This window comes from Scyliorhinus canicula, chromosome 7 (assembly GCF_902713615.1).
Source record: "Scyliorhinus canicula chromosome 7, sScyCan1.1, whole genome shotgun sequence".
NCBI classification, from domain to species: domain Eukaryota; kingdom Metazoa; phylum Chordata; class Chondrichthyes; order Carcharhiniformes; family Scyliorhinidae; genus Scyliorhinus; species Scyliorhinus canicula.
Genome location: NC_052152.1, coordinates 178,467,354 through 178,490,983, shown reverse-complemented (window position 1 = coordinate 178,490,983; position 23,630 = coordinate 178,467,354). Strand labels below are relative to the sequence as shown.

General features: G+C 48.1%; 1 protein-coding gene across 1 annotated transcript in view; it reads right to left on the bottom strand.

Annotated features, from left to right (window-relative positions):
- ccm2l (CCM2 like scaffold protein) overlaps window positions 1–22,102 on the bottom strand; it is a 66,066-nt gene extending 43,964 nt beyond the window's left edge. Inside the window, exons 1-2 of the mRNA XM_038803379.1 lie at window positions 22,040–22,102; window positions 329–493 (exon numbers count right to left, since the gene is read on the bottom strand). Of these exons, the coding sequence (XP_038659307.1) occupies window positions 329–493; window positions 22,040–22,069 (195 nt within the window). The 5' untranslated portion in view covers window positions 22,070–22,102. The remainder of the gene's footprint in view (window positions 1–328; window positions 494–22,039) is intronic.
- Between the last annotated feature and the right edge of the window lie 1,528 nt (window positions 22,103–23,630).

Genomic DNA, 23,630 nt, shown 5'->3' with positions numbered 1-23,630 from the left:
GTATCTTGTATCACATTTTATGGCCTCACAACCAGTAACGGAGTCAACAGTTACAGTGAATAAACTGGGGATTCTAAATTCTTGTTGACATTGACTCTACAGATTGGATTTCCTACATCGGATCACATAAATTACAGCACAGGGTGAAGACAGGTCAGTTCATCGGGTCTTTGACAAAGTCAACTCTTCAACTGGAACTGTCTATTCTAGTCCCAATTTCCTCCTAATCTGTTATCATTATTTTCAATCCAAGTAAACTATTAACAAGTCAATCATTTATCCAGTAACCGATGTGCCAAGAGATATTAGGTTATCAAACCAAACTTACTTTGACCTCCTTCTCAAGATAATCGTGTAGCAAGATCTCCGGATCTATCAGGTAATCTGGAGGGAAGAGAGGGATAGAATGGAGAGGTCTCCTGTATACACTGCTTCTGTCCTGCTGCCTCCGGTTCTTGGGAAATACCAGCCTCTTGATTGGACTCACAAATCCCTGAAAATAACAGGAAGAAGCCAAATATCATAACTTTAAAATGAGCATTTGAACAGCTTTTTTCCCTCAGTTTCTCTCCAAACACATTCTGAAAAGGTGATGATTAAGATTTTATAAATAAAGCAAGGCAACTCCCCCATGTCTGCGTGGGTTTCACCCTCACAACCCAAAGATGTGCAGGGTAGGTGGATTGGTCATGCTAAATTGCTGCTTAATTGGAAAAAAAAATAATTGGGTTTAAATTTATTAAATGAATAAATAAATAATAACCAAAGTGAGGCAAGTTGTGAGCAAGGTAACCTAAATTGTTGGAGACACAAACAGGAACTTTAGCAAAGATCTTCGCTGCAAGAGCCATTGCTCTATTCTCATTTGCCTTTTCTCTCTGCATACTTTAATATTCCTCTTTTTCAAGTATTTCTCTATTTAAAAATAAAAGTAATTTATAGACTCTGGGTGCAAGTTTACCAAAAGAAGAGTCTGTTCAGGGTGGGATTCGAGGCTGGGAACGAATATCTGGCCCGGGCAGGGAATGCCCTGCTAAAAGCTGCACTCAACCATATCCAGCACTGAGGAGCTCCATGGTTCAGGAAGTAAAAATGGCACCATGATCTCTCAACCCCCTTCCCAATACAACACTCAGACCACCCCAACTCACCTATTGAGCCCCTCCGCACCCTACCACATGTCGGCAGTGAACCTTTGGGCCCAATCCCCGGTGAGGGAAAATGCCAGCCTGGCACCATGGCAGTGCCTGCTGGACACACTGCCAGGATGCCCAGATGGCAGTGTCAGGGTGCCAGCCGGGCCAGATGCCAGCCACCTGGGAGCCCACAATTGTTTGGGAGGAATCCCCCTCTCCCCCCTCCGCCAAGTGCCAAAAGTCTCCGTTTGTGGGGACCAGTGCTAAACTACACCCAGCTGGGGTCTCCTCAGTGAGGCCAGTAGATGTCTGTTGGCCGTTCAATCCGACGGCAGGACAGCTAAGTGAGCTTTTAAGCTCTTTTAGCCATGCGAGTCTGGCTCCCGCCCATTGTAGGCAGGATCTAGATCGCGAGGTCTCGCGAGGTCTCATTAGATCTCACATGGTGTAACGACTGTCGGGAATCCCGGGAGAGCCCTCTCCCGGAATCTACTGGCTGTGTTCCGTTCTGATTCCACCAGGAAGTGGACAGTAAATCGCACCCTATGCCTCAACATATCTGTGCCAAAACAATTTGAAATGCTAACCACTCTCTTTCTGAAACTTATGCTTGTAAAAATGTCAGAATTTTATAAAGATATGTATTATCTAAATGTATGTACTCCAAGCAATGGCACAAATGCAGGTGAATAAATCTACAATATGTTCAGAAGCGAATGCCTGACCATTTATATTGTCATACCAGTACAGGTAGCGGGATTCTCCGGCCCACCAGCCCCGGTTTCCGTTTTGGTGCTCCCCCCACCCGCAGCGGGATTCTCCGTTCCAGCAGCTAGCCAATGAGAATTCCCATTCCGTGCACATGCATGCGTTGCCGGCGGAGCGGAGTATGCAGCCGACGGAGAATTCCGCTGAGGATCTATTGTTCGCCACTTTAAAAGTGACACAACTACAACAGTCTCACACTGCCACACAACTTCTGCTTATTCATTCACAGAATCACAGAAGTGTTACGATGCAGAAGGAGGCCATTCAGCCCATCATATCTGCACAGGCTCTCCAAATAAGCATTATGATTTTGATTTTGGCCCATTCCCTGCCTTTTCCTTGTACCCTTCTGCATTGTTTCTTTTCAAATAATCATCCAATGAATGCCTCGGTTGAACCTGCCTCCTCCACACTTCCAGGCAATGCATTCCAAACCCAAACAACTTGTGCGAAAAAGTCTTTTTTTTTCACATCACATTTGCTTTGTTTGCAAATAACTTTAAATCTGTGCCGTCTTGTTCTTGATCCATTTATGAGTGGGAACAGTTTCTCCCTACCTACCCTGTCCAGCCCCATCATAATTTTGAATATCTCTGTCAAATCCTCACTTAGCGTACTTCTCTCCCATGAGAACAGTCCAAACCTCCCAATTCATCCTCACAACTGAAATTTCTCATCCCTGGAACCATTCTTGTTAAACTCTTCTGCACTCTCTCCAACACGTACACATCCATACCCTAGTGTGGAGCCCAGAACTGTAAACAATACTCTAGCTGGCATTTAACTAGTGCCTTATATAAGTTCAGCATAACATCCTTGTTCTATAACATCCTTGTTCTTGTATTTACACCCCAATTAATAAAGTCCAGAATACTGTACTGTTTATTAACTGGGAGCAACACTGCCCAACACATCCAGCAACCGTTACGCAGCCCACTCCCCAACCCCTAACAATGCTCACTCCACTCCCCAACACTGCTCACCCCCCACTCCACAACACAGCCCGCCCCCACTCCCCAACACTGCCCAACCCCCACTCCCCAACACTGCCCACCCCCCACTCCCCCACACTGCTCACCCCCCACTCCCCAACACTACCCACCCCCCACTCCCCAACACTGCCCACCCCCCACTCCCCAACACAGCCCCCCCCACTCCCCAACACTGCCCACCCCCACTCCCCAACACTGCCCACCCTCCCACTCCCCCACACTGCTCACCCCCCACTCCCCAACACTACCCACCCCCCACTCCCCAACACTGCCCACCCCCCACTCCTCAACAGTGCCCACCCCACTCCCCAACATTGCCCAACCCCCACTTCCCAACACTGCTCACCCCCCACTCCCCATCACTGCCCACCCCCACTCCCCAACACTGCCCACCCCGCACTCCCCCACACTGCCCACCCCACTCCCCAACATTGCCCAACCCCCACTCCCCAACACTGCTCACCCCCCACTCCACCACACTGCCCACCCCCCACTCCCGAACACTGCCCACCCCCCACTCCCCATACTGCTCATCCCCCACTCCCCCACACTGCCCACCCCCCACTCCCCAACACTGCTCACCCCCCACTCCCCAACACTGCTCACCCCCCACTCCCCAACACTGCTCACCTCCCACTCCCCAACACTGCCCACCCCCCACTCCCCAACACTGCTCACCCCCCACTCCCCAACACTGCTCACCCCCCACTCCCCAACACTGCTCACCCCCCACTCCCCAACACTGCTCACCCCCCCCACTCCCCCACACTGCCTACCCGCAACTCCCCAACACTGCTCACCCCCCCCACTCCCCACACTGCTCATCCTCCACACTGCCCACCCCCCTCCCCCACACTGCCCACCCCCACTCCCCAACACTGCCCACCCCCCACTCCCGAACACTGCCCACCCCCCACTCCCCCACACTGCTCACCCCCCACTCCCCCACACTGCTCACCCCCCACTCCCCAACACTGCTCACCCCCACTCCACAATACTGCCCACCCCCCACTCCCCAACACTGCCCACCCCCTACTCCCCCACATTGCCCACCCCCCACTCCCCAACACTGCTCACCCCCCACTCCCCAACACAGCCCACTACCCACTCCCCCACACTGCTCACCCCCCACTCCCCAACACTGCTCACCCCCACTCCACAATACTGCCCACCCCCCACTCCCCAAAACTGCTCACCCCCCACTCCCCCACACTGCCTACCCCCCACTCCCCAAAACTGCTCACCCCCACTCCCCAACACAGCTCACCCCCCAACTCCCCCACACTGCCTACCCCCACTCCCCACACTGCCCACCCCCACTCCACAACACTGCCCACCCCCCACTCCCCAACACTGCCCACCCCCCACTCCCCAACACTGCCCACCCCCCACTCCCCAACACTGCTCACCCCCCACTCCCCAACACTGCCCACCCCCCACTCCCCAACACTGCCCACCCCCCACTCCCCAACACTGCCCACCCCCCACTCCCCAACACTGCTCACCCCCCACTCCCCCACACTGCTCACCCCCCACACTGCTCACCCCCCACTCCCCAACACTGCTCACCCCCCATTCCCCCGCACTGCTCATCCCGCACTCCCCAACACTGCTCACTCCCCCACTCCCCCACACCCTCACCCCCCACTCCCCCACACTGCTCACCCCCCACTCCCCCACACTGCTCACCCCCTACTTCCCAACACTGCCCACTCCTCAACACTGCTCACACCTCACTCCCCCACACTGCCCACCCCCCACTCCCCCACACTGCCCACCCCCCACTCCCCAACACTGCTCAACCCCACTCCCCAACATTGCCCACCCCCACTCCCCAACACTGCCCACTCCACACTCCCCCACACTGCTCATCCCCCACTCCCCAACATTGCCCACCCCCCACTCCCCCACACTGCCCACCGCCCACTCCCCAACAGTGCCCACCCCCCACTCCCCAACACTGCTCACCCCCCACTCCCCCACACTGCTCACCCCCCTACTCCACTGCTCACCCCCCCACTCCCCCACACTGCCCACCCCACTCCCCAACACTGCTCACCCCCCCCCACACTGCCCACCCCCACTCCCCAACACTGCTCACCCCACTCCCCAACATTGCTCACCCCCACTCCCCAACACTGCCCATTTCCACTCCCCAACACTGCCCATTTCCACTTTCCAACACAGCTCCCCCCTCCCCATAACAGTTCTCCCCCACTCCCCCACACTGCCCACCCCATTCAACATTCCATACACTACTCTACCCAACCTGCACCCCTAAGACTGTTGAATGCTCCCGCGCCACTGCTTCCTCCCCATTTCGCAACCCTGCTAACCCCGTCCAGCGCACCTGACACTGGCGACTCTGTCCCACCAGACCCCCAACTCCCAGCGCTGCTAACAATCCCCACTCACCCCTCCCTGCACCCCAATGTCTGCAAACAGAGGGTTATTTAAACATGAAATGCTTTATCACAATTGAATATTTTTTCACCATTGCAGCACAGAAACACACAAACAATAAACATTACAGAAGGGAAGTAGTTCAGAAAACAACTTTGCTTTTACTGTTGCAAAAGGGAAAGGTCAAAATAAATGTCTGCAAACAGAGGGTTATTTAGGCATGAAATACTTTATCATAATTGTTATTGAAACATCAGATAAAAAATCATTTCAGATATTATTAAAAAAGTATAAGCAAATGAAAAAGAAGAATATAACAGGGTGTGGGGGCTAAGCTTGATTTGCAGGGCAAACGACAACACCGACCCAATGGGTGAAATTATCTTCTCGTATGTTGTAAATACCACAATTATAATAAAACTTTAATTACAGGCAACAACCATTTTACGGCACAAAACTAATCATAAACCAACAAATTGGCCAGTGACAGTTTTAAGGCACATTAGTAATAAAATCTGCACTGATTTAAAGTGTAATTAAAAATTCAAGTTTCATCTTTCTTTAAAAGTTCTACATATAAACTGCTTATCTGACTGGAACAAGCCACTCCCCATATCTGCTTTTGGAAAACCAGACAACATGTGATCAGCACATCCCCGTTTGTTTCTTCCTGCACACCGTTAATGTTCCATTCGAATCTCTGAAAAGGATTCAAAAACGTTTAACATCCTCCAAACCTGAGGAGTGTTCTCTTGATCAGAACTACAATCACAATTAAGACTGACTTGTGTTTGTCAATCCTATAAAATACTCCAAGTTATCACAAGTTGCTTTTGCTACTTTATGAAAGATTATCAAATTATTAAAACTTTAACCTCCCTTCCTTTCTTGACATCTTCATCTACTGTCTTTTCACATTAATTCTGAATTCCTCGAATTAGCTTTCGTATTTCCTGAAGATTTATGCTGTTAACATGCAGGAAATACTTAGCCAACTCCACCAAATGATTTCCGACTTGACCTGGTCGTATTTCTTCTTCTCCAGGAGCTTATAGCAACATACATCAGACTTTTAAAGACATATGCACTCTCTGGCCGTGATTTTACAGAAATTAAACAGAGTCCCGTGTCAAGTGCATTTAGACGGGTGTTTCCCAGCACTGGAGGTGTCGAGAAAGACCCTGCCATCTAACGCGATTCTTTTATTTCGGTCATCAGTAGGGAACACCCCGCTGAGGCCACAATTAGTCCCATTTCCTGCACAAAGGAGCTCCGATCTAATGCCCTGTGGTAGTATGACTAGAGGTACTACGGTACCTGAGAGTGTGAGATACCATTGGTGCAGAAGGCTCGCTGCTCATTTGCCCAAGTGTTTGCATTTCATTGGTCGGGACGTAAGGTAGCTCCGCCCAATGAGGCGGGGTATAAGAACCCGTGTTTCCCAGCAGCCAACCTTCTGTCTGTACTCGAGCTGCTAGGGAAACATCTTGTAGATTAAAGCCTTCAATTCGGACTACTCCTTCGTTTCAGTGGTTATTGATCGCGCATCATGCCCTAATCACGAGAGCCCCCACCCAATGCACGCATCCTGGTCTCGAGACCTAACAATGCCGGGACCCTGGACCCCCCAACACCCCAATTAGAGGGTAATTGAGCCACCCACATTTCACCTAATAGGAGCAGGACACCCCCGGGCTCAATCCCCCAAAGTGGGCAAAATGTGAGGCTTGGCAAGCCGGATAAATCTCAGAAGAGGCCTTTCCTGGGATCTACCAGCCGTGTCACGCCCCCATTCTGGAGGGATGCAGACGGTAGATCGCGCCCTCTGTGTTTGGTTGGCTATTTTGTTTACAGAAAATAGAGCTAGCCTAACTGGGGACAGTTTTGCACTGTGGACTGATGACCACTTGGAGGTAAGTAAAAATGATCCAAAAGAAAGATGCTGGAAATGCTCTGCAGGTAAGGCAGAACCGCAGAAAGAGCAGGAGATTTGGAAGATGTGGTGCCTGCAGTTTCCATTCCAAATGCCATCTTTTGCAAGAGAGTTAGCACAGGCTGCAGAAGCATGTGGCAGAGGTACGCAGAATAGGTAGATTGTGATGTCAGTCAGCGAGTAACGCTGATTTGACACCTGCACTGCCATTTTTGAGCTCGCCGCTACAGCTATTGCCCTTTCCTAAATACTACTTGAGTTCAGTAATGGGAAAAGCCCTCCTTTAAACGTTTGTGTTTGTCTTGAGTCTAAACCCTTGGTAGTTTGAAGAACTAGGCCATCCCCGCACACACAACTTCCAGGCCCCGCCATGTGGGAACATACAAGACCCACGCCAGCGGGACTCAGCCACTCGGCTCATCGGGGCCCGCAGAAACACTGGTGGGGAGGGGGTGGGGTGCTGTCAACGGCCCCCGACTGGCGCGGCAGGAATCCCGCAGGCGGCTGAGAATCAGCGCCGGAGAATGGGGAAGCCGGCGTCGGGGTGCGATTCCCGTGTCCTCCGGGGATTCTCCGACCAGGCGTGGGGTTGGAGAATCAAGGAGAATCCTCCGCACCTTCAAGGGCTCGGCCGGCGCTGGAGTGGTTTATGCCCCAACGGCCGGCGTGGAAGGCCTTTGGCGCCGCACCAGCCGGGGCCAGATTGCCCCGCGCCCCCCCCCCATGACCCCGGAGCCCGCCCGCGCTGCCAGGTCCCTCCAGTAAGGGACCTAGTTCAATTTACGCCGGCGGGACTTGCCATAGAACGAGTGGGACTTCGACCCATCGCGGGTCAGAGAATCGCCCAGGGGGGCCGCTGTGAGCGCCCGCCGACCAGCGCGGCACGATTCCTGCCCCCGTCGAATATCTGGTGCCGGAGGATTCGGTGGCCAGCGGGGGCGGGATTCACGCCGCCCCCCCCCAGCGATTCTCCGACCCGGTAGGGGAGGGTTGGAGAATCCCGCTCAGTGTGAATGTCATGATTGGATAAAAGCAAACTACTGTGGATTCTGGAATCTGAAACAAAAGAGAAAATGCTGGAAAATCTCAGCAGGTCTGGCAGCATCTGAGGGAGAGAAAAGGGGCAGAATTCTCCCATCTGGAGACAAACAGCTGACGCCGGAGGCCGTTCCTCGCCCCCTATTCTCCCTCCCCCCCCGAGGGGGCTAGGAGCGGCGGCGCGTGAATCTCGAGCGCCGGGAATGACGCGGCCGGCGGCACCTAAGTGACGTAAGCCACGCATGCGCGGTTGCTGTCTCCCCTCCGCTGCCCCGCAAGACATGGCGGCTTGATCTTGCGGGGTGGCGGAGGGAAAAGAGTGCGACTTTTAGAGTCGCCGGCCCGATGATCGGTGGGCACCGATCGCGGACAAGACATCTCCTGAGCACGCCTGTGGTGCTCGATCCTCCCTCCGCCCGCCACAGGCCCCACACACAGAGGTCGCGCGCTGTGTGGTTGGCGCCGGCATGAACCGGTCGGGTTCGGCAGGCCGCTCGGCCCATCCGAAAAACGCGACACGCCATTTTGGGGGGGGTGGGAGAATCGCGGGTGGTGCCAGGGCGGCGTGGCGTGATTCGCCCGGCCCTCCCGCGATTCTCCCACCCGGCGTGGGGTGCAGAGAATCGCCCCCAAGAGCTAACATTTCAAGTCCAATGACTCTTTGTCTAACCTTTTCTCTCCCTACAGATGCTGCCAGACCTACTGAGATTTTCTAGCTTTTTCTCTTTTGTATGTCATCATTGTTTTCCAAAGTAGGTCCTCAGAGATCTTTGCCACCTCGTGCAACCAGGCTGGGCTCCAGGTTCTTTGCAAAAACCTATGCCAAGTTGGAGCCAGATTCCTCCACCCTCTTCATCACAAACAGCTGGTTTTCTGGCAGGTCACGCAGTGCAACACATCCTTCTGTATTCATGTCCATTGTTTTTTTTTCTGAACTTTGCCCCTATCAAGGTCTCCATCGGAGCTGTCTGGAGCAGAAATGTTTGTGACTTCACCCTCTGGGAAGCTGGCATCTGATCTAATTTTAATGAATCAAGCACATAACATGACTCATTTATGCTTGCTAGAAGAGGCTTGCATTCATATGCAGTTCGCTGCAAACAAAAGGAATATGTTCAGGGTTTGCACCTCTTTTGAATTACCTGGAGTTTGGGGGTCCTACAGTTCTTTCTCCATGGCATTGCCTTGGCTAATCAGCACCCTTTCTTCCTGTGGTATCAATTGTTATGATTGCTTGAAATTTGATATTCTTATGATTATCCTGATGAGTACAAGACGAAAAGCTTCAGCAACATGTCTTTCTTTTCAGCAATGTGTTACCAAGAGACTGTTGGCACTAATGTTGCACATACAGGGTTCCTGGACCCTCATCAATCTTTTTTTTTCCAATTAAGGGGACAATTTAGCATGGCCAATTCACCTACCCTGCACATCTTTGTGTTGTTGGGGGTGAGACCCATGCAGACATGGGGAAAATGTGCAAACTTCACATGGACAGTGACTCAGGGCCAGGATCGTACCTGGATCCTCAGCGCAGTGAGGCAGCAGTGCTAACCACTACACCGCCCATGCACCCCCTCACCGTGCGGCCTATTTCTGCCAATTTTTGAACAAGTTTTAAAATGATTCCTGCATATTATCGAAAATCTTAAAATGCAACCAGAAACCATGGAAACTTTCCTCCTCCTGTTGCTATGCCTTTAGATTTCCGAACAACCAGTTTGCAGTACTGTACAACGGAATGCATGATGTAATCCCAAAATATTTCTGTAGCCGATTACTAAAATCAGCTGGGTATCTATGCTACACCTTCCAGACTGTCTGCCAAACTATGCTCACAGCTGGGAGTAAAAATGACGTCCAATATCACATTTGCAGATTGTGCCTAATTTAGTGGCAGGACCTGATCAGAATTATTATGTTCAGTTTCCTGCACAGCAGCCAGACGGATTGGGAGATTGGATGGCTGCCGGGTGGGAAAGCCCATGGCACAAGGTAGAAGCCGGGGACTTCTGAGAATGTCCCTGGCAATGAAGAAGATCAGGGAGTCACTTAGGGGAGGGAGGAGGGGTCTAGGAGCATAGTACTGAGTTTAAGAGTGATAGCAGAGGGTGGGGCGGGAGAGATAATGGCGAAGACATCATGGGAAGAGTTAGGCGTTGGCCATTCTCCGGGAGGGAGAGGTCGTGAAGGAGATAGAGATCTTGGAGGGGATTGCGTGTAGGGATGGAAAGAACAGGGACAGTGAGGTCCCATGGGCTGTCTGGAGATTGAGTGGGAGTGATTGGGACAGGTTTGCTCCACCGGACTGATAGAACTTGCCTGTTGGATGTGGCAGTTCTTTGTTCCTTTTAACTGTCGGGTTTCTCAATCCCTGAAAGTGGTGGCCAGCTCTGTTCACACATTTGTGGACTCATGATGCAGCATCTGATGTTGCAACTTCCATTGCAGTACAACCACAAGATGCCCAATATTTGTATTTTGCACTTGACGCTCGGACTGCTGTGATGCAAGGTCAGCTTCCTACCATGTGAGCACCAACAACAGCCATCCTCGTCATCTGGAACGTGCAAAGGTTCTTGCAGGGTTACAGACGGGGATAGAGATAGAACATAGAACATAGAACAGTACAGCACAGAACAGGCCCTTCGGCCCTCGATGTTGTGCCGAGCAATGATCACCCTACTTGAACCCACGTAACCCGTATACCCGTAACCCAACAATCCCCCCATTAACCTTACACTACGGGCAATTTAGCATGGCCAATCCACCTAACCCGCACATCTTTGGACTGTGGGAGGAAACCGGAGCACCCGGAGGAAACCCACGCACACACAGGGAGGACGTGCAGACTCCACACAGACAGTGACCCAGCCGGGAATCGAACCTGGGACCCTGGAGCTGTGAAGCATTGATGCTAACCACCATGCTACCGTGAGGCCAGATGGTGGGATAACTTTCCCCCTTTCTCCTCACCTCTCGGTTGTCCACAGCAGAATGTGTTTTAGAGAGAGTGCTTTATACTCTGTGAATGTTGCGATTTTCAGTAATAAATATGAAACAGGCTTTCAGGTAAGTTTAAATCAGAAGAAAAGATAATGATGAAGATTTTCGGCAGAGTAGCAATCATCATTGGTTTACTGTTCACCTCGCAATTTTCCAAGTCCTGACACTGCTCTGCATTTCTGATCAGGTCTTCTGAGTCTGGTTTACCAGAGATGGGGAGAAAAACATCGATTAAAGAACTTCATTGTAGTGTAGTAGAGTTGGGCGAGAGAGACACGTTCCATTTTTACAGCACAGCTGCCATATGATCAGTTTAAAGGTCCAGTCAAGTTAGTGCGTGGGTGAATGGATGAATGTTAGTGAATGGGTAGGGTAGGTCAAGGTTGAGGCAGATGGGTGGGGTGGGTGAGGTGGCAGGTGGATAGGATGGCAGGTGGGTAGGGTATCATGTGGCTAGGATGTCAGGTGGTTAGGGTGGCAGGTGTGTGATGTGGCACGTGTGTGATGTGGAAAATGGATAAGGTGGAAAGTGGTTGGTGTGTCAAGTACGTATGGTGGCAGGCGGGTAGCATGCCAGATGGGTAGGGTGCCAGGTGGTTAGGGTGGCAGGTGGATGAGGTGGCAAGTGTATGAGGTGGCAGGTAGGTTTGGTGGCAAGTGGGTACGGTTACAGTGGTACGGTTACAGTGAGTACGGTGTCAGGTGAATATGGTGGCAGATAGGTAGTGTGGCAGGTGGATAGGAGGTGAGGTGGGTAGATGGGTAGATGAGTGGGTGGGTTGGAGGTTGACTGGATATTTGGGGTGGAAGGAGCAGTCAAATCAGGCTGGGAGGGTAGTAGGGTGTTTGTGGTTAGTGTGGTCAGGAGGGGTAGCCAGGTCAGGTTGGTGGGGGAATTGTCAGAGGGTAAGGAGGAGGTCAGAAGGATCAGAGTGAGTGATTCGAGGTGGTACTTCTGTAGTAACCCAAGAATTAGAGTAGGTTTCTGCTGTCTAAGATTTCCTGGGTAACTATTCAGATTGTCCGACGTCGCTGACTCTTCCTTAGAGCCAGTGATTATTGTCGAGGGTAGGAAGGAGGGATATTGTCTGTCAGAAGTTCAAACTTCCCAGACAATTCCCATGGAGATCTGTGTGTCAGGCCTTCTGTGGGGTCCTGAAGTGCATCTTGGGTCAAATGTATGGTCATAAGAACATAGAAACATAAGAACTAGGAGCAGGAGTAGGCCATCTGGCCCTTCGAGCCTGTTCCACCATTCAATGAGATCATGGCTGATCTTTGTGGACTCAGCTCCACTTTCCCGCCTGAACACCATGACCCTTTATTCCTTTATTCTTCAAAAAACTATGTATCTTTATCTTGAAAACATTTAATGAAGGAGACTCAACTGCTTCACTGGTCTCTGACGATTCGGTGACTGGAAGATCAGGGTAAGAAGTCTTACAACACCAGGTTAAAGTCCAACAGGTTTGTTTCAAACATGGGCTTTTGGAGCACTGCTCCTTCCTCAGGTGAATGAAGAGGTATGTTCCAGAAACATATATATAGACAAAGTCAAAGATGCCAGACAATGCTTAGAATGCGAGCATTTGCAGGTAATTGAATCTTTACAGATGCAGAGATAGGGGTAACCCCAGGTTAAAGAGGTGTGAATTGTCTCAAGCCAGGACAGTTGGTAGGATTTTGCAAGCCCAGGCCAGATGGTGGGGGTGAATGTAATGCAACATGAATCCCAGGTCCCGGTTGAGGCCACACTCATGTGTGCGGAACTTAGCTATAAGTTTCTGCTCAGCGATTTTGCGTTGTTGCACGATGTCCATTCATTCGTTCGTTATCGCAGCGTCTGCTTGGTCTCGCCAATGTATCACGCTTCGGGACATCCTTTCCTGCAGCGTATGAGGTAGACAACATTGGCCGAGTTGCACGAGTATGTACCGCGTACCTGGTGGGTGGTGTTCTCACGTGTAATGGTGGTATCCATGTCAATGATCTGGCACGTTGTGGTGTTGTGGTCTCTGTTCTGAAGGCTCGGTAGTTTGCTGCAATCAATGGTTTGTTTGAGGTTGCGCGGTTGTTTGAAGGCAAGTAATGGGGGTGTGGGAATGATCTTGGCAAGATGTTCATCTTCAGACGACGCAGCCTGGAAATCAAGATAGAGGCCATATTCTCAACTTGTGCTCAGCACGCCGCAGACCAGCTGCGGAACACCGCCAAACAGATGAGACAACCATACTATGCCACCTATATGAACACCAAGAACAGGAAGCTTGAGAAACTCGGCATCAGCACCAGCAGCAACAAAGCCTCCCCCGGTACCACAGTAGAAAACAATACAGGGAAATCTATTGTCAACTTGTCGGACTACACCCTTCAACCAGACGAAATTGAAGTCCTCTGCAGAGGGCTCAATTTCTGCACCACCACCAAAATGGACCCCATCAGTCTCGCGGCAGACACAGAGGAATTCATCAGGCGAATGAGGCTCCAGGAATTCTTCCACAGACCCCAAGAGGCCGACAGCAAACCCAAGGAGACGACCAATGAACCGGAACAGCAGACCGCGAGATCTGCAGTGCGGCAACCGAAGAGGAAAGAGTCGAACTGGACCCCTCCGGAAGGCCGCTGCCCTAGACTCGACATATATGCTCAAGCCGTCAGGAGTTGCGTCAATGCCAGATTCATCAGTCGCATTCACAAGGCAGCCCCGAACGTCACCCAAGCACAACGCAATGTCATCCATGCTCTCAAAACCAACCGCAACATCGTGATCAAACCAGCAGACAAAGGAGGGGCCACCGTCATACTGAACAGAACGGACTACTGCAAAGAAGTATACCGACAACGCAACAACCAGGAACACTACAGACCGTTACCCGCAGATCCAACCAAGGAACACATCCGCCAACTCAACAGACTGATCAAGACCTTGGATCCAGATCTTCAGAGCACCCTACGTGCTCTCATCCCACGTACTCCCCACATTGGAGATCTCTACTGCCTCCCAAAAATACACAAGGCCAACACACCAGGCCGTCCTATCGTTTCAGGCAATGGGACTCTGTGTGAGAATCTCTCTGGCTATATCGAGGGCATCTTGAAACCCATCGTACAAGGTACGCCCAGCTTCTGTCGCGACACGACGGACTTCCTACAGAAACTCAGCACCCATGGACCAGTTGAACCAGGAACATTCCTCATCACAATGGGCGTCTCGGCAGTCTACACCAGCATCCCCCATGACGACGGCATTGCTACACCAGCCTCAGCACTCAACACCGACCACTGCCAACCTCCAGACGCAATTCTGCAACTCATCCGCTTCATCTGGATCACAACATCTTCACGTTCGACAACAAGTTCTTCATCCAGACGCACGGAACAGCCATGGGGACCAAATTCGCACCTCAATATGCCAACATCTTCATGCACAAGTTTGAACAAGATCGCCTCGCCACACAGGACCTTCAACCGACGTTATACACCAGATACATCGATGACATTTTTTTCCTTTGGACCCACGGCGAAGAATCACTGAAACGACTACACGATGACATCAATAAGTTCCATCCCACTGTCAGACTCACCATGGACTATTCTCCAAAATCAGTTGCATTCTTGGACACACTCATCTCCATCAAGGATGGTCATCTCAGCACTTCGCTTTACCCCAAGCCCACGGATAACCTCACGTTACTCCACTTCTCCAGCTTCCACCCCAAACACATTAAAGAAGCCATCCCCTATGGACAAGCCCAACGTATACACAGGATCTGCTCAGACGAGGAGGAGCGTAACAGACATCGCTGAAAGACGCTGAAAGATGCCCTTGTACGAATGGGATCTGGCGCTCGACTCATTGATCAACAGGTCCAACGAACCACAGCAAATAACCGCACCGACCTCGTCAGAAGCCAAACACGGGACACAATCGACAGAGTACCCTTCGTCGTCCAGTACTTTCCTGGAGCGGAGAAACTACGACATCTTCTTCGCAGCCTTCAACACATCATTGATGAAGATGAACATCTTGCCAAGATCATCCCCACGCCCCCACTACTTGCCTCCAAACAACCACGCAACCTCAAACAAACCATTGTTTGCAGCAAACTACCCAGCCTTCAGAACGGAGACCACCACACCACACAACCCTGCCAGGGCAATCTCTGCCAGATCATCGACATTACATGTGAGAACACCACCCACCAGGTACGTGGTATATACTCGTGCGACTCAGCCAATGTTGTCTTCATCAAACGCTGCAGGAAAGGATGTCCCGAAGCGTGATACATTGGCGAGACCAAGCAGACGCTGCGAAAATGAATGAACGGACATCGCGCGACAATCACCAGGCAGGAATGTTTCCTTCTAGTTGGGGAACAGAGCAGTCAAGGGCATTCAGCCTCTGATCTCCGGGTAAGCGTTCTCCAAGGCAGCTTTCAGGACGCGCGACAATGCAGAATCGCTGAGCAGAAACTTATAGCCACGTTCCGCACACATGAGTGCGGCCTCAACCGGGACCTGGGATTCATGTCGCATTACGTTCATCCCCCACCATTGGCCTGGGCTTGCAAAATCCTACCAACTGTCCTGGTTTGAGCCAATTTACGCCTCTTTAACCTGGGGTTACCCCTATCTCTGCATCTGTAAAGATTTAATTACCTGCAAATGCTCGCATTCTAAGCATTGTCTGGCATCTTTGACTTTGTCTATATATGTTCATTCACCTGAGGAAGGAGCAGTGCTCTGAAAGCTAGTGTTTGAAACAAACTTGTTGGACTTTAACCTGGTGTTGTAAGACTTCTTACTGTGCTCACCCCAGTCCAACGCCGGCATCTCCACATCATGGAAGATCAGGGCCATTGTTTATACTCTGTCTCTCTAACTGCCTGTGTTGGCTGGTTGTTCAGCAGGGTTCTATTCTTCTTGCTGGAATTATGGCCCCTCATGTTTTGTTGGTTTCCCAACTAATCTGTCTTTAAGATTAATTATCTGAAGTCAGTTTTGATCAATGCTTCTATGTCCACATAAATAATTCAAAGCAGAAATCATTGTTATATAATGGGGGTGTAATGGTGGATGTTCACACCTACACCTCTCTTTGCAAGGATCAAACTCACAGATGCTGCCTCGAAGGAGTATTTATTTTGAGTTTTGGTCCAGTTTCTGACACCTGACTCTTGGCAGTCACCTTTGCAACATTGCCCACTTTTAAGGTCCCTATTGAGTGAAGTGCGTACCTTGAAAATTAAGAACACTTGGGTGTCAAGGTCACCATGTTTTTTCATTGCTGCCTCCCTGTACTGGGGAGGGAACATACAAACAGAGCAATTAGGGGCAGGAATAGCCCCTTGAGCCTGCTTGGCCATTCAATAAGATCATGGCTGATCTGATTGTAACCTCCCATATACCCCTGATAGCCTTTCACTCCTTGTTCATCAAGAATCTATCTACCTCTGCCTTAAAAATATTCAAACACTCTGCTTCCTATGCCTTTTGAGGAAAGGGTTGCAAACGCTCACTATTTTCTGTTCACCTCACCTCAGTCTTAAATGGGTGACCCTTTATTTTTAGACCCCTAGTTCTGGATTTGTCAACAAGAGGAAACATCCTCTCCTCATCCAATAAGTCAGGACCTCTTGGGATCTTATATGTTTCAATCAACTCACCTCTTCCTTTTCTAAACACCAGTGGGTACAGGACCAACATGCCCAACCTTTCCTCATTAAACAACACGGGAAACCAAATGTTGTCGAGTTTTGTGTGGCTTGGGTGGGCATAGATGGTTCAATGACATACTTTGTAATTTGTCTATTCAAGTGATAGCTAGGCAATGATTTGATTAAACCAGTCTCCATAGTGTTTGCTATGTAAAAAAGTATGAGAAGGGATTCCCTGAGCCCAGAGACTTGTAAGGGTTTTATATATTGCATTGAATGAGGCTATGGTATCTGTGTCAGACCAGGGAGCATTTATATGGAGAGCGCAATTTTACCAAAGCATAATGGTACACTGTTGCACTGTTACAACTGCCCAGACATGTGTCAGGTCTTAAATATACTGAACAAAATATTAATACTGCCAGCAATATAGAGTTATTAATTTAAATCATTTCAAGGTTTGGGAATTTCCTGAATGCCAAATACAGAAACACACCTTTTGGCTGCCATGATGTTCAAACCTAGTTGGCACAGCAGACTGCCACAGAATGGAGGCATCATTGCTGGCAGGATGCCAGGCATTGACTTGCATGATTCTCTGAGTGTGGCCAGACACTAACTGCATGTTAAGGGAATAGAATCTCTTGGATAGGGAAAAGTTGACGTGTTACACCCGCAACACGACATACGTGCAAGTCAATGTCACTCTGCATCATGGGGAAACTTGCAATCTTAGCAAAGCTGTGTGCTTTCTCCTTTTGAATGTCTGCAGAAAGTGTGAATAATGAAGTTTGTTTTGATATAAAAGATCCCTAATTATCAGTGGATCACTCCTGGGGCGAAGTATCCTTTTCTCACAATTTGCAAATTGAAAACTGTTGGGGCCTTGTCCAGTTTATATTCTAACGTGGGCCCTATTCTGGATAACTTTTTGAAAATAAATTTAGAGTAGCCAATTTATTTTTTCCAATTAAGGGGCAATTTAGCGTGGCCAATCCACCTACCCTGCACATCTTTGGGTTGTGAGGGTGAAACCCACGCAAACACGGGGAGAATGTGCAAACTCCACACGACAGTGACCTGAGGCCAGGATCGAACCTGGGACTTCGGCGCCGTGAGGTAGCAATGCTAACCACTGCACCACCATGCTGCCCTTAATCTGGGTACCTTAACAGTTCTCTATGTAGTTGTCAGCAAACATCAGGTGCCTGCCTATTAGTGCTTGCTGCAACCTCTGGTGTCTTTGGCTTGGTTTGCATGCTGTCCATGGTCATCTTAACTGGAGTCGACGTAGTGTTCTGAGGTTGACTTGGTCTATTTCGCAACTGAGGTGCTGCCTTCCCCAATTGGTTCAATTCGTGTCAGTTTCTCGGGAAGTTTCTTGGCACAGCTTGATTTGGGTCTATCTGTCAGCTCTATCTCTGGCAGGTCGAACTTTGTCGTCAAAAGTTGATCTGCATGTCTCCATAGTATCTTGTCTCAGGTTTGTACGGTGTAGAAGACCAGTCTTGTCTGTGCTAAAATGTGGCAGGTATCCACTTTTCACTTGTGGTATAGCTCCTTGCCAGAACCTCTTGACCCGGGTGAAAAACGTGACGTTTCACCTTGTTCTCTCACTGTATGATCTTTCATGCTTTTTCCCTATGATTTATTTTGTCTTGGGTGGTTTGGGAAATTGAATGCTATGAGTAATTATGTCTAACAACCAGTAACGTTGGAGAAACTTGGGCTGTTGAGTGTACAGTATTCCTGTACGTGAACAGGAATTAATTCAGGTGATTAGACAATGAACCTTGGTCTCTAGATAGCTGCAATGAATGTTTCATCGTCTGTACAAATGTTCTGCCAGCTTATTTGTGGCAGAATGATAAGAAGTGGATCGGATATGTTGAATTCCATTCTCCTTCAAGTAGTGTACCACCTCTTGTGAAATGAACTGCGGCCCATTATTACTCACGAGTTGTTCAGGGTAATCGAATCTGCTGAAGACTTCACCCAACCTCTCAATTGTTTTCTCCGCTGGCATTGTCTTCATGATGCCAACTTCAGAACATTTTGAGTGAGCATTGGCTAGAATGAGTAACATAAAACCTTCAAAGGTTTTGGCGTAATCAACATGTATCTGCTGCCAGGCCTCTGGTTCTACCAACCATTTAATGCCAAAATAATTCCTGGGGCTTCTTTCTCGATCTGAGCATAATTGCTTTTGGCCTTATTAAAGCTCCTGGATGTGAAGGTTATTGGCTTCTATTCACCTGTGGGAATTATGTGGGAAACCACCACCACAATCCCATAAGATGATGCATCACATGCCAGTTGCCGGAGCAAATTTGGGCAACAATTTGTCAGGATTTCTGACTTGAATAGCACCTCTTTGGCTTGCACGAATGCTCTCTCACATTGATCCCTACATTTCCACATTTTATTTTGATTGTGTAAGGGTTTTAGAATAATATCCAGATTCGGGACAAGCCTTCCAGTAACCAAGATGTCATCTAAGAAACACTGAACTGCGTCTAATCCACTTAAAATTTGGACCATGTTTCATTGGAACAACACTGGTGGGAATGTGATGCCAATTGGTAGTCATTTATATCTAAATATCCCGTTGTGTGTCACAATCATCAAGAACTGTTGTGAAGCTGGATATGCTTGACTGAAGTCAATTTTACTGAAATGTTGACCTCCAGCCAACCCAGCGAATAAGACATTAATCAAGGGCAGAGGGCACTGCTCTGCATAGTACAGGATTAATAGTGACTTTAAAGTCAGCACAAAAGTGTACAGATCCATCTCTTTTTCACAACGGGTTTGATCAGCATGGTCCAACGACTCAGGTTAACGGGTGCAAGACTCCAGTTCTGACCAGTTCTAATTCCACCTCTGTCTTAGATCTGATTTAGTTGGGCACTGACCTAGCCTTTAAGCATCTTGCCTTGATCTCCAGCTTTACTGAGATATCCTTCATGCTTCCCAACCCACCGTTTCTTCAAGATTTTGGGTCAGCCTAATTCAGAATGTGTCAAGAGATTATGCTCAGACTTATGCTCAGATAGAGAAAGAAGCCCTAGGAATTATTTTGGCCCAATTTAATCTGATCTTTTCCAACCGCATTGTTCCCATTAGTGCTGAATAATTTCTTTTGACTATATGCAAGGACAAATTTGCCATCTGTCCATCTAAATGTACTGTTATATCAATACAGCCCCTCAACAGAACCAATTCTCCAGTATAGGTCTATAACACTGTCTTCGAGGGTTTCAGAACAATATATCGGAGATTTTCTTGATAAACAGTTTCTGGTACCAAAAAGGCGGCTTCCCCAGTGTCCACCTCCATCTTCATTGGCTGACCAGGGCGGCACGGTGGCACAGTGGTTAGCATTGCTGCCTACGGCGCTGAGGACCCGGGTTCGAATCCCGGCCCTGGGTCACTGTCTGTGAGGAGTTTGCACATTCTCCCCGTGTCTGCGTGGGTTTCACCCCCACAACCCAAAGATGTGCAGGTTAGGTGGATTGGCCATGTTAAATTGCCCCTTAATTGGAAAAAATGAATTGGATATTCTAAATTTAAAAAAAAAAGAAATTCATTGGCTGACCATCCAGTAATGGAGTGACCCAGTAATGGTTTGTTTCACTGGCAATAGCCGGTACCTTTAATGAGAGTGCATCTCGGACTGTAAATCGAGTTCTTTCTCATGTTCTTTTTGTACCAGGTGGATGCTTTTTCCTTCATTCAGTTCCCCATTTGATTAATACGGCACTTTCTTTTGCAACATTTGCCTGAAGGTTGTTTCTTTTTCAAACAAGCACATTCTGCCACAATTTCTGCCTATCTCTGCCGACAATCTGGTGCTGAGTGCCTGGTTTCTACATGCCCATGACAAGTGCAAGTCTGTGTTCGGGTTTCGGTCAACATCTTGCGAATTCTTGAGCTCAGACTCAACTGTTGAGGCTTCCTTGATTGCTGATTCCATGGATGCAGCAATGCCCTCACCAATATGGCATCCAACACAACTTTACCCACAAGCACAAAAATGCCCCTTCATTTATGACATCTTTGGAGTGCTAAGGGCATTTACACTCCGCAACGAAAGAGCCAACAGACCCAATTTCTCTCACACTGTTTCTGGGATGCTAGAGGAAGCCATGGGTACACAGGACTATTGTGAAGTATTAGTTACTTTTTAAAAATAAATTTAGAATACCCAATTCATTTTTTCCAATTAAGGGGCAATTTAGCATGGCCAATCCACCTACCCTGCACATCTTTGGGTTGTGGGGGCTAAACCCACGCAGACACAGGGAGAATGTGCAAACTCCACACGGACAGTGACCCAGAGCCGGGATCGAACCTGGGACCTCGGCGCCGTGAAGCAGCTGTGCTAACCACAGCGCCACCGTGCTGCCCTAGTATTAGTTACTTTAAGCACATGGGTCCAGTCAAATCCTTTTTATTTAAACAAGAAATTAATGTCACAAATTTTAAGCAGTGGAAAACCTAAATGTTTTTTAGCCTTTGCAAAATATCATAGGCTGAATAAATACAAAGCAGTATGGGCTGAATAATCACTTGCATACATTTCTACAAAAAAACTTCATCAGACAACTGAACCATATCACTCTTGTCATGATTGCCATTGTGTCTTGGGAAAACATTTCAGTGACATACAAAAGGAACATTTTCTGCACAGAGCAGATGTTTACACCAAACAACTGCATGCAAACTTGATTCCCAAACACTGAAACCTCAGCCATTTCTTTAAAATTCCAAACAATTGCCCGTCTGGAAGAAACCCTTACATATGCACACCCCAGCTGTGACAGAACTTCAGCCGCCCGTGGCAAAAGATATAACATTGGGTCAGCATAGCCCCTAATTGTTAGGTACTCCCAGCAAAGTGATATTTTTCATTTACAGTTCTGAAAATGGTTTGAAAGGTTTGCACACTTTGATGGATGTGAGTTTCCCGAAAGGAAGCTGTGGGTGTGTATACCTCCAAATTCTACATTATGTCTGGCACACAACAGATTTAACATTTTAAAGTTAAAATGAGTTTGGACATGAATTTATGAAAGATTAAGGTCAAAGTATAGAAATCATTACCTTTTTTCCCTTCTTGATCCCTACGTCCATCGTGTTTTCACATCTGTTCTGAACTCCTGAAAGTTCTTGTTTTGTTCTCGTGCTGTTACATGCAGGAAACTCTTGGTTGACTCCACCAAATAAGTTCTGATGCAAACTTTTAACCGTTCTTCCTCTCCTGGGACTGATAACAATAAAAACCAGCCTGTTAAAATCCAGCAAATATTAGACTTGCATTCATGTCTGCATTGTTAGATAAGTCTAAAAATATACTTTGACTTTGACATGAGCACTGACTTCTCGTAAGATTACAAAATAAGTCAACAGTGTTCTGTAAAATAGTGATACATTGATTTAAGCCTGATTTTAAATACTGCACTGATTTCCTTATGTCATCATCAAGCTTTGCAGTCACTTCCTAGGGATGTGTCCTTTCAATACCTCCTGTTGGCTAACTGGCATTGTTTGATTACCATTACACAAAGTGGAACAGGAAATTACTCCAACATCAGCCACATTCAGAGCAACTTTATTGTGTTAACTTAACATACATAAAGCATCTGTAATCTTTTTAATTCCACAACTCAAAATTTACATTTCGAATGAGACTTTTGGTAGGTTGAATGCTTATTCCATTCTCGAGGAAAAGTGCTAATCAAAATCTTTTCCTGCCGCCCAATTAACAACATTTGTGTAAACATAATGGCCAACATTTGGTGTCATGCTGTTAAAGCCATTATTTAAAATGATAGTTCGAAATATTTGCCGTTTCATGAATCATGTCCATGGTTGGATGGGCCCTGTGATTAGAAAAGTTCACTGTCAAGGAAATTGTCCCCATTACATTTGATTTTTAAAAAACCATTTACATTCACTTACATTCTCATACCTGTCATTAGTCCATTTAGATTGTTATTTGTCTGAAAAAAACTTGCCTAATTAGAATTGGTCTAAAATAGTTTCAAAATGCAAGAACCAAGGTTCCATAAAAGGAAGGGAATCGATAAGCCAGAGATGATTTGGAGGGTATATGCAAACATTGGACACTGAACATTCAAAAGGAAATAGATAAAGTGCCATATAGGCGTGTTGTCTAAATTATGGTTACTAAGGGAAATCGGGTGAAGAATCAAAGAGCTTTGAGAGACTGAAAGTACATACAGTGCAGTCCCCAGTTGTCTGCTCTTTGCAATGCATATAAATCATCTGCTACCGGGACAAGAATACAATATCAAACACTGCTGATACATGAAACAAGGGAGTATGGTGAAATAAAGTGACTTCAGGGAAAGTTGGCAAAATAGGCAAATTAGTAGATGGATAGAAGAACGCAAAGAAAAGCGAAGTGATGCATTTTGAAAAGAAAAATAAGGAGAGGCGACATACACAAAATGGTAAAACTTTAGACACAGTCTAAACAGTTCAGAAATCTTAAGAAATGGCAAGACAAGTTAATAAAGCGGCTTTAAACAAAAACATATGTGGGATCCTAGATTCCACAAATTGAAGCATTTAAGTATTAGGTCAAAAAGGGAATATTAAACCTATATAAACCACTAGTTAGGCTGCAGTTAGAGTATGATGTCTAGTTTTGGCTGCCTTATTGTAAGTA